A 12,686-nucleotide genomic window follows, 5' to 3' on the forward strand; every position below is an offset into this window, starting at 1 on the left:
GTTCCGTCTTGTGAGTCTGACTATCCATTTTTCCTGGATGATGAGCAGGTAGAGCGTTTTTCTTTGTATCGGTGTCCTGAGCCAATGCAGATTTTGGATGCAATGGTTAGTCTGAAGATGAGAATCTGATGTTGAATTATTTAATTGAATGTTTTTTTGTGGGAAAATTACTGTCAATATATGATTTGTTGAAATTTGAAGTGAATGAAGATGGTTTAAGAAATTATATAGGTAGGAAAAAATTTGTTTTGAATTTTTGACTTATTTGATAATCTCAGTTCTAATTGCTGTTTTGTGTGGTTTGCAAGTGAAAAAGTTTCGAGTTTGTCCTCAGCTCGCATAAGGAGTTTCTTTGATAAAAAGAAGGATGGTAAAGAGTTTCAGCCAATAAAACAGAGAGGAATGTTGCGGTGGAACTTGTGTAGTATAGTGCGCATCCTTAAGGAGAAAAAAAAAAGAAAGAGGGTTGAGTCTAAAAACTCTTTGAAAACTTTTTCTGCTGCCAACTTGGTCGTTAGTTCTAGTGTCAGGGGAGGGTTGAAGAAATAGATAGGGCTTCATGGCCTTGTGGGTGGTGCTAGTGAGGGAATCTATCTAGAGTGATCAATTTCCATTTGCTGCTCTATCTGATAAGGTCGCACAGTATCCAAGCGACATACAACTATTACTTATATATATTTTTGTTTTTTATTTGGACAGTATCTACAAGTAAGAAGTATCTCTTGGCTTATTGTTTTTTACTATTACTTATATATATTTTTGTTCAGGTGATTGCGACTAGGATGCTTTGTATTGGTCGTACTACTAAATTGCTAGGAACTTCGGAAAAAAGTGAAATGGAGAAACTGGTGAAGCTTGAAAAATTGCTAAGTGAAAGGGATGAAGTGATTCTGGATGTCACTAGAAAAATGAAAAGTACAGAGGAAGAAGTGGGGGAAACATCAAGAATAGATTCGTGTATTGCAATCTCAGGTGCAGGGATTGGATGTGGAAAAGGGAAAGTTGACATCTTAAGTACATGAGCTCGAAGATGAGGGACTTGAGATGTTCGCAGCTAGGTTTTACCGAGATGTGAGTCAAGTATCACTGTTTGCGCCTGAGTTTGATGTTGGGCAGCTTGAGTTAACCAAGATTGTAGTGAATGATAAGTTAGTTGATGATGAACCTGTTGGTGAAGTTCAAGATGAAAATGTTGGAGACAAGGAGAATTGATGTAGTTGTTTGTAAACTTTTTCAAGTATTTTCTAGTATTGAATTTTTTATGTTTATGATCATTTTGATACTTTTGTATGGCATTTTCTGCCTTTGATGACTCTCTGGTATTGGTATGTCATGTTTGGATTTTGGTAAACAGTATGCACATTTGTTGCTTTTTATGAATGAAATTTGAATAGGTCAAAATGAGTATATGCCACAGTTGTTGTATTTAGATCTGTCGAGATGGTCAGCCTCGTTATAATCTCCCTAAGTAAAATTCATACTGGGATAAAACCTTGGAAGTAGGAAAAGAGTACCTTCCATTTTCTAACTTGTAGCAAAAAGACTAACTATATTATATACGTAGTGACAATATGTTCCAAGTATTTGGTAACTCGGTTCCTTCCAAGGTTTGTAAATAATAGGCTCCTTGGCCGTGTACCGTTGATATTATGTAAGGGCCTTCCCAATTTGCGGCGAGCTTTCCATGTCCTGGAGATTTTCGAACATCTTCAAGTCTGCGTTGGACCAGGTCGCCTTATTGTAATGTCCTTGCTTTCACCTTTCTATTGTATTTTTGTTGGATGGCTAGCTGCATTGCTTGCTGCCAAATCCTATCCAAGGTTCTGAAAACCAAACTGGTTATTGAACCGTTCTAGCTACTGGTTCACTGGTTCATAGGTTTTACCGGTTCAACCGTGGTTGAACCGAAAAACTATTTTATAAAAAAATAATAAATAAAATATAAATAAACACACAAAAATATAATTATAGACTAATATAATCTTTAAAATGTTATCCAAATTAAAAGTATTACATCAACCATAATATTATAATCTCATCCAAATACAAACACAAAAATCAAATAACAAAAAAAAATCAATCACAAACCATTCAATTATTCACCATCTTCATATTACATGTCAAATTGCTGCATAGAGAATACTAACATTTTGATGTATTTAATTTGATCACTGCTAGTCTTCTGTTGCGTCATAAGTGTTGTTCATTCAGCAGTAGAGAGTATGTAAAGGCAGGATTGGGTGAATTAGAGAGATGGTGTATTGAAGCCACTGATGAGGTGAGTACCAATCAACCATTTGAGACCATTCCTTCTATTCCATATTGATATCATAACATGAATCTGTCATGCCCAGTATGTTGGTTTAGCCTGGGAGGAACTGAAACATATTGAGCAAGCTGTAGGATTCCTAATAAAAGTCAGTTTTACAGAATCTTGAATTCATATTCAAACAAACAAGCAAAAAGAAAGTCAATATTTTTCATCTTCCATTCAATTCTTAATCTCAAGTGTTGCATCAAAAACCCAAAAAAAACATTTAATGAAGTAACAAAGGAGCTCTGCCCAATGAGTGTCTTTTTTTAAATTTATAGCTATATATAAATTGATATCCCTCAATTCCATTCTCTTCCTAATAACAAGAACAATTAATTAAGATCAACATCATGAACAATTTATCAAATTAAGATCAACAACATGAATACTTTATCAAATCAACATTAATAACATGAACAATTTATTAAATCAAGAACAACAAACCATAATAAGAACAATTTATAAGATTAACAAATTATCAAAAGGTCAAGAACAACATAACAACTTAACAATCTAAAATTTAAAAGTTAAGAACAGCACTAAAACATTAATTTATCAAATTAACAAGTTAATAAGATCAATTAGAACGGAAATCAAAATAACAACTAAAGCTTTAAAATACAACAAACCAACAACAAAACAAGAATTGGAACAACATACTGATCATTAAAAACAACAATTAAAAAAATAATAACTGAATAATTAATACAAGAAAGATCAAGTAAAGAAAAATAAATTACCTTATGCTGGAGCATATTTTGAAATTCGAACAGAACAGGGAGAAGGAGCTGGAGCTTTGAAATGTGACGGAGATGGTTGAACAGAAACATAACGGTGGTTGAACGACGGCTCTAACATGCGAGGAGAGGTTGGAACAGAGGGCTAAGCAGCTCGAACAGAAAGACAGGGGATGGAGCGTGGGGGAACAGAGCTTGAAGAGCGGTAGAACCTTGGCGAGACAGCAGTGGAAGGTCGGCCAAAAAGGAGGCAGACCAGCCAGTTCGATCGGGCGGTTCCTAGCCAGTTCGATGGTTCAACTCTGATTTTTAAATTCATCGGTTATGCTATTTATCCGATCAGTCTTTCTTGTCAGTTAACGGTTCGACCAGCCAGTTCGAACCGGTTTTCAGAACCTTGATCCTAGTAGTCTCGGTCTTCTTCGACTGTGTCAAGTTTGGCATTTCAAGCTCGTATGTTGAGGTCATTATTGAATTGGTCAGTGCGAACCGACCTCTATGAGGTTTCGGCCGGGATCATTGATGTTGCTCTGAATACAAGTCTGAAGGGTATCTCCCTAGTTGCAGAGTGTGGTGTAGTGTTATAGCTCCAGAGGATTTTGAGTATTAAGTTGGCCCATTGTCCTTTGGCCTCTGCCAATTTCTTTCTTAGCTCCTACAAAATAGTTTTGTTAGCAGCTTCAGTGAGCCCGTTGCTTTATGGGTGCTCTATTGAAGAGAAATAGTCTTTTATATGTAAATTATTCATGAAAGAAGTTATTTATGGTCAGTAAATTGCCACCATTATCGATGATGATTTTCATAGGTAACCCATATATATAGATAATAAATTTCCAAAGAAAAGATTCTACTTTGACCGATATTATCTTCACCAATGATTGTGCTTCTATCCATTTTGTGAAATAATCGATTGGGACGAGTAAAAATTTTACCTGGCCTCTTGATATAGGAAATGGTATGAGGATATCAAGCCCCTATCTATGAAAAGACCATCCGATCTCTAAGGTGTGCAATTGCTCAGCTGGGTTGTGTATTACCGGCGAGCACTTTTGACAGTTATCGCAACATTTGACCTTTTCAATGCAGTCTGACTTGAGGGAGGGCCAATAATACCCTGCCCGCAAGATTTCTGCAGCTAAGCTCCTTCCTCCTGTATGTGTCCCATAAATTCTTTCATGCATTTATGATATATCTAAGTCGAACTTTTCAACTCCAAGACATTTCAATAGTGGTCGGGAAAGGCCCCTTCTATATAGATCATCGCCGATGAGGATATAACGGCTTGCCTTTTTCCTGAAGGTTACTCAATTTTTCTCCAAGGATGGGACGATTCCATCCTTCAAGTAACTCATGTATGGTGTTCTCTAATCTTGATCCTTTAAGTAACTTAGAAATTTATTATCTGTAGATATAGGTTACCTACGGAAATCAGCACCGATAACTATAGGCATTTTACTGACAAAAAGATAACCTCTTTCATGCATAATTTACGTATAAAACACCATTTCTCCTTGGTAGAGCACCCCCAAATAAGTCAAAAATTCAAAACAAATTTTCACAAATAAGATATTGTTAGCAATTTTTCCACGGAAAAATGTTGAATTAAATAATCCAACATCAAATTCTCATCCTTAGACCTAACTATTGCGTCCAAAATCTGCATCGGCTCGGGACACCAATACAAAGAAAAACTCTCTACCATCTCATCATCCAAGAAAAATAGATAGTTAGACTCATAAGACCGAACCTTAACAAACATTTTCTTGGAATTTTTAAATGATGATTATCCAAAATAAACAACGAACGACCAAGATAACTACTCAGTTTATTCAAAGCTCCTTACAAACTCCTTTAGACTAAAATAAAGAGAAGAAAATAGACAGAGAATGCAGAGTTTCGAGAAAATCCAGCAGGCACTCAAACGCATGAAGAAAAGCCCAAAAATTTGGGTGGAGTTGCAAATGAGCACAGTTCAACTGTGTCAACACTTTACATTCAAACTCTATGAAAGGAAACCTTACATTAAGCTCTGTAAGCACACATGCATACATATAAAAATAAGCCCAATCACATCTTCCCTCAAAAACCCTTTCTTCCCCATTGCAAGGAAGAAGCTCAACAAAAGTAATACACCCCTCATGAATCCAACTCACTAAGCAAAGTTCTGCTAAGGATTTGGCATTCTGATAAAGGGACGCACGACATTTTGACGTCCGCATGAACCCATTCATACAAATCATCCTTTATTTCCATAACTTTCTCTTTCGCCTTTTTCATTTTTGCAACAAAATTCAAAAAATACTGGAAGAATAAGAAACTGACCTTTCGAAGTCATTTTTTCCTCTTTTTTTTATGGATAGCAAGTAACCAGTAACTTTTTCCAGTACTTACTCGGATAGAAGCTTTAGAGATACTAAAACCACTACCACACGACTCAAGTTATCCACCATTATTAGCCATTAGATGGAGCAACTATTTAACCAACTATTAATGGCTAAGATTTTCTCGATTTAACCAACCGCTAACATTTACCATGGCACAAAACCACGCACACATTTTCAAACAACTTTATTGGCAATTAATATTTTTACAGATATAAGCTTGACTATTCATATGCTCAGTAGCAGGTAAACTTTGGGGATTTGGATCCTAGCACGATTTTGTTACATAATAGTATAACGTTAGAACCTTAGGCAAAAGCTCAACTTGCTACCAACAATAGCAAGCCAAACTTGAGAGTTGTGATCTGTACCCAATAATCTCGAAAGCACGACATTATACTTTGGAACTAACTGGTCAAGACTTAAAATGACTAATTCAAAATAAAAAACTGTTTTGCACATCTATAACTGCTATGCAAATCTCGGGTTATAAACAAAAGAAAATGGTTAATGTTGGCTGATGATAAATAGGAGCACATGCGAGCTATAGAGGCCATCGTGAAAAATACAACATAAAGAGAGCATTCTGATATTAAATTTTTAGTACTTGGAGATTATACATTGACTTAAGCGTTGGAGTCCTTTTTACAGGTTATCTACATTGCTCAGACTGACAAAGAATCAGCAATGCAATACAATAAAAAAAGACTTTTCTGACAATCTTCTTGTTGTGGACGAGCTATATCTCAGCATCCAGTTCTAGACAAGAACACAAAAAATATAAAAAAATGATTATTTATTTTAATATAAAAACTTTCATTAGTTCATTCACACTTCAATGATGCAAGTTGGTTCCTTAGTTGGACAAATCTAAAACACCAAAAAGATACTAATCAAGAACAATAAGGGTGCTTTTTATTAGAACCTTTTAAAATTAAAATTGAGTTGATGTACAAATCAAATATCTTGTTTGGAATTAGAAGGGGAAAAAAGAATTTGATTTAAAAATGCTTTAATTATTCTGTTGATCCTTATACTTTTATTAAATTTATAATTAATTTTTTTTAATTAGATTCTTACATCACTTTTAATTTTATAACTAAGTCATTTTTTATGTAAAAAACATTAATATTAGCATAAATATTTAGTTAATTCTAATATTTTTTACACTAAAAAGTCCTAATTATAAAATTAAAAGAAATGTAAAGACTCAATTTAAAGGAAAAAAAAATAAGAACCTTATCGTAAATTTGGTAAAATTATGAAGACTAATAGAATAATTAAACCTTTAAAAATCTCATAGATTTGTTTTATCCATTATTCCAATTTCTCTATTTTTTTTAAAAAAAAGTAGGGTTTGGTTAATTACAATTAATAATTCATAGAAAAAAAATCAATTACCAATCGGTATAAAGAACTGATAATGAAAAAAATTACGAGGAATAAAAGATACAACGACACAATAAAAAAGATAAGAGGATAGTTGGATAAATATTTTTTACTAAATTTCTAAAAAAATTATTTTTAATTTAGATCATCCGAAGAATTTTTTTTGCTAGACTTTTAAAAACCTATTATTGACAACCTAAATCAACGAGATAAAATTAAAAGAATTAATACTAAGAGTTACTTTAAACTGGATCGTTCAATTTTTTCATGTAAGAAGCAAAATAAATCACTCACATCACTTTAATATATAAAGAAAAATGTACATAAAGCACCCATAAATTTTATTCATCAAAAACGGCATAAAATAAATTTTTTAACAAATCCTAACAACAAATCAAAAATTAAACTAAACCAATTTGAATTTTATGCCTCCCAATAAACTTGAAAGGAACTCTTAAAATTTTTACTATCTTCACTTAACCCAATGACCATGTATCTTTTTTTCTTTGGTTAATAATTGGTGTATTTCTTTGTGCATAAAAGTCACTAAGTCAACACCATTGTTTTTTAGACGAATTTTTGATGTCTTTAAAATCCAAAATTGACATAGTATAATTTTTTTGATATTCAGATCTTTAAATTAGACAAGATTATCATTCTACCTGTTAGTTCTAGAATAATGAAAATCCTCGAACACGTATCAAGAGGATTAGTGAGGGTTTTAAAAAATAAAAACTAACGATTTTCTCTTTCGCTATTAGTATAAAGAGAGAAGGTTTGAGGAGGGAGGTGGTGACAATTATGATAGTGGATTATTTTATATAATTGGAGAATAAGAGTTTGTTTGAAACCTATGAATTAAAATTCACTCAAAATTTAGAATTCTTTTTCTTGTTTTGGAACAAGTAAAAAGGAATTATTTAAATTCTTTTGACAATTTCAATTCTCACTTTTTTCTCATTTGTAAATCAGACAAAAAAAAAAAATCTGATTTTAATTCTCACACCAGTTTAACTTAACATGTCAAATGTAAAAAATATCTTTATTTATATAAGTAGATGTTTAATAAAATAATTTTGTTAAGGATAAAATTATAAAAGAAAATTTAACTCATGTAAGAATTATTCCAAACCAAAAAATTGATTTCTATTCTATTAGTATATTAAAATAATTTCAAACCATGGAATTAAATTTCAAATAAAAATAAATTCTTTTTCTAAAGAAAATAGAATTCTTTTTTTACACTCAAATACTTTCCAAACAAGCTCTTAAGAATAAAAATGTAAAATTTTAAAACCAAATCAATCAAATCTCATTTTATATAATTTATTCCAAATGCAATAATTGATTCACAATTCAATTGAATTAAAAAATCATTCTGCTTCTAAAAACACCCAAAAACATTTCACTCGACTCAAGTATGTAACTCTATAAATACTTAAGTAGTTATTACTAAACCATAATAGCTTCAAACAAGTAGCATGATACAGATATATGTTTTGAGAAACATTATTCTCTACAAGGGTGCTTCCAACAAATCAAATGTCCTCAAGAAAAACGTCTTAGATGCATAAAGTTACAACTGGAGCATCTTACACTCGGGTAATTCAGTAGAATATACATTTGAACAATGAAAAAGTGGCATCCATCACGACTCAAATCTATACTACTCAATTACCTTAGTGCATGATACTAATGCAATTCAACCTGTTATATCATGGCATTGTCCATAAATCAGTGTCTTGAAAACCTTGCACAACTTTCAAAGGAACAAAGAGATTATTGCATTGCACCCTTCTGCTAGCAGTCACGGAAGATGTTCTATTCAGAGCTTCTTTAGTGCAGCTTTCAAGTGCGGTTGAAGAGTTATCGTGTTGGTAGCCATCTCAACATCGTAGCAAAGAGTCCCATCAACCATCCGAAAGCATCTTCTTATCTCTTTTACCTGCAAGAAGTGCACAAAAGACTATAAAAATTAACAACGTAGAAAAAGGGCGGCGATGAGGCAAAAAAATTTCAGTCCCAAACTTTCTTCAACCAGCATAGGAAAGCCGGCAGCAAAGTATTTGTTTGATGAGCGAAATGACGTATCTAATTTGTGGTCCAATGGGTATGAATTAAAAAGAGGCAGTGTGTTTTCTAATGTAGACAAAACAAAAAATAAAGAGCTTAGTACTTTGCATGAATAATATATTGATATTATACTTTACCTTTTTCTAGTTTCCAAGCCTCAATTTATTTAAAGACATTATACTAACTTATCCCTTAGTTAGTTTGATAAAACTGCTATTTTATGCCAAATTGTTTACTCCTATTTCGATACTCATTGCTTTGAAATCTAGATATCAAATTAATAATTAATTGGTCACCACAACTGAGTTCCATTTTCTAGTTTATGGAGCTTCTGCACACTTTTCTCATTGGTAAAATCAGTTTCAATCATACTTACCAGAAACCACCTTACAATGATGGTTATTCTCTAAATCTTTGAAATGCAACCTAATGATTGACCACGCAATTTCTGGTAAAATGTGTGTGAACATAGCATTTATTAGCGGGTAATAATCGTATCAGCATTCGGTGAACACTAAATGAATTACCTTAGAAGCATTCCCAACCATTTCACTCTGAAGCTGAATCACTTTCTGTTCAGTGCTATATGTCCCTTTCTGGATACAGTATAGTAACAGCATGTAAGAAGCAGCAAAATGCAGCAGAATGTAAAGAATAACGCAAAATCCTAAGAACAGAAGATGAATATTGCATAATAGACCAGGTTTCAAAGAAGTCATTATCAAGTTCCAATGCAGTGACATGAAGAGACATACATATCAGAGTACATGACTTCTTAATGAAGGAGATAGGAAAAAAGTTCTTTCTTTTTTAGGATAAAACCCGAAAAGAAACGTCAGCAATTTCAAATGATATTACTAACATGGCATTATGAACTGAAAGCAACAGTTTGCATGTTTAGTGTTAGGGAATCAGGACTCTGCCATATGAATACTGTTTTGTTTACCAATTCAGTTTGATTTGTTTCCAAATGAAGACAGAGGGGGGTTTACTAATGAAGAGAGTTCATGACTTCATGGAGCTTCAAATCCACCATTTAATTTTCCATTTTTTTTTTGTTGGTACTATAAAGTTCAAGGGGAGACTGGAGAAGTAAGATATTTCATGCCAAAGTCTAGGCATCAACAATAATTGATCTTAACAATTGACCTGCCCTTGAAAATTTCCGAACACTTATATTTGCGACACAAGCAAATGTAAACATTCAAACAAGGTCACAGCAAGGATTACGTTCTGCGATACAATTATAACAAGTCATTGATGAAGAAAGCTAATAGAAGAACAGTACCTGAACTTCAACAAGACCAGTGCTTTGAGCAATGACAACTTCAATGGTGCCATCAAGTTTAGGACGCCAGTATCCACTCTCAGCGTGCATTGGCTCTCCGGAGCCCAGCTTCCATGTCTTTTGAGTATACCCTATCACAGGCTACACCCATTTCACACATCCAAAGAAAATAAACCAAATCAATGCACCTAAACAAATGAAAAAAGAAAGAATAGAATAACTGCTAGAAAAATTGGTCTTAATCCTTCAAGCACACATCAATTCAAGGATCAAATTGTTCTAAAACCCTATATTTATTCACTGCACACATGAGTCATAGCACAAACTGAAGAACAAGATTGATGCTCGTGTTGAAAATTGTTGTGTAAAATGAGGGAAAGAAGAACCTTGTTGGGAGAATGAGAGAAGTGAAGTTCTTCGGCATAAGAGAAGGAATTGATGGTGGGGTAGCCTCCTTCTCCTTGGCCTCTCCAAGTGCCGAGAAGGAAGGACAGTGCTGCAACCGCTGGGTGCACCACCGGAGGCTCTTTGTTTGCATCCATGATCTATTCTTGTTAGCCCCAACTGCAGCAAACTCACTTTTGGATTTACGTAGCACAGGCGAAACAGTTTTCGGTTTTCTGAGTTTACAAAGACCGCAGGATTCTTACATGATTTAGGCTTTGTTTGGTAAGGTTTTTTTTTAAAGAATTTTTTATTTTGTTTTTAGTTAATAAAAAAAATCATGTTTGTGTTTTTAGATTTTAAAAGATCAGTATTTTTAAAAATACTAAGGTGAAGTTTTTTAAAGTTAATTTATATTTTTTAAAATTTAAAAGTCTAATATAATCTTATATATTAATTAATTTTTAAATTTAACACTTAAATTTTATGTCTTTTATAATATTTTTAAATTTTAAAAATAATTTTATCAAATGTAATTGTTGTTACTTGTGTTTATTGAAAATCATTTTTAATTTAATTTACCAAATATAAATGCTATACTTCTTAAAAAGTCATATTTTAAAAACTAGCTTTTACAAGCTATTTTTAAAAAATAAAAATTTTAATAAACTAAGCCTTATAATACCAGACTGGCTGATGCCTGCCTGCCTGCCGGCTAAGCCTGAAGTTAAGTTGAGCTCAAGTTCGACATCACAAAATTTAAAGATCAAATAATAGGTTAATAACTTAATGTTTAATTTCTGAAAATTGACTTATTTTTCAAACCAAAAAAATTATTTATACGCTAAAGTAAATAACCAAAATTAACTACAGTTCGATAGCTCGTTGGATCAGTTGGAGAGAGGTTGTTGGGAGTGAGGATCGAAATCTGAACGCGAGAGTTAAGGTGTAGTATTCGCAATCCTCGTTAGGTTAGCGAGTGAAGTCACCTGCAAGGACATTCCGATGTTAAAGTAAGCGTCTGTACCATGAGACGATTAATTAGGGCAATAGTGACATACCTGGGGAGAGAGGTAGGTCCCTCCCCTTTATTCCTTGTTCTCGGGTGTGTCCTTTCGTTTTGGTCCACTTGTCTGAAAACTTCTGCCAGCTGTCCAGACCTTTACTGAGGGAATTGTGTCACGCGAAGGGCACTGTCGTTTAAACGGGTTGTAGATGCATCAGGTCGTGGGTCCGTCGGATGGATCGGAACAGTGCCCCCAATGTGTCAAGTCATAAGACTTACGGCTGGCGCATTAGCTTAACTCATATCTTCACATGTAGTTGTCTTCCTCTAATCGCAATTTTGCCGGTGGGACTCATGCTTCTAGCACTTTTTTCGTACACGTGAGTTGCCTCCAACCGTTGTCTTGAGACATCGCTTCGGTTCTCGTGGCCAGAGCATTTAATGCTCTGATTTAAAAGTGCAGGAAAAAGTCCATTATACCCTTAGCCTTTTGCGCTTCTCCCTCTTTAGTTACAGTTACCTTCATTTTTTCATTTCCTTTTCCTTTTTGTAACTGCAACCACCATTACTGCCATCATTTTCTTTATCGTCACCATCATTCCTTCTCTGTCTTCTTCATTGTTGTGGATTTCACTTTGCCCTTGCAGCGCCATCGCTCTTCCTCTTGCAACCTTCTCTATTCGTTTTTACTGGTAAGTGGCCTTTTGTTTATGTTATTCTGCTTTATTTTCTGTCATTGTTACACTGATTTGTCTATCACTGTTACCTTTTGGATCTAAAATTGGCTTTGTTAAATAGTTTTCAAGGGGTGCCATAGGTTTCCTTTTTTACGGTTTAGACTATAATGGTTTAGTGTAAAACAATTTTAGTTTAAGTGTAGATTATAGGATAATGTAGTTTTAGCTTAGAACCTTCTCCCGACCTCACGATTTAAGTGGTGCCCCCTCTGTAGGTATGGCGCAATGACCCCTTATGAATCATTAAGCTTGGTGTACTACTGATTTCACGAGCTTGTCCTTCAGGTTAATCGCAGAGGAGTTACAAGAGCTCCGTGACTCCTCATGAGCGTTGTGCAGAAATGACCCCGAGGAGGTGAATTACGAACTCTTGGTGT

At 33.9% G+C, this 12,686-nt stretch overlaps 1 protein-coding gene across 1 annotated transcript; it reads right to left on the minus strand.

Moving 5' to 3' along the window:
• Positions 1–8,244: 8,244 nt before the first annotated feature.
• Positions 8,245–10,893, minus strand: LOC112703044 (peroxynitrite isomerase Rv2717c). The gene is made up of 4 exons (XM_025754350.2): positions 10,569–10,893; positions 10,183–10,323; positions 9,422–9,490; positions 8,245–8,766 (listed from the first exon to the last, which is right to left on the minus strand). The coding sequence occupies exons 1-4, from the start codon at positions 10,722–10,724 to the stop codon at positions 8,647–8,649; spliced, it is 486 nt and encodes a 161-aa protein (XP_025610135.1). The 5' UTR covers positions 10,725–10,893; the 3' UTR covers positions 8,245–8,646.
• Between the last annotated feature and the right edge of the window lie 1,793 nt (positions 10,894–12,686).

Source organism: Arachis hypogaea, chromosome 7 (assembly GCF_003086295.3).
Source record: "Arachis hypogaea cultivar Tifrunner chromosome 7, arahy.Tifrunner.gnm2.J5K5, whole genome shotgun sequence".
Classification (NCBI taxonomy): domain Eukaryota; kingdom Viridiplantae; phylum Streptophyta; class Magnoliopsida; order Fabales; family Fabaceae; genus Arachis; species Arachis hypogaea.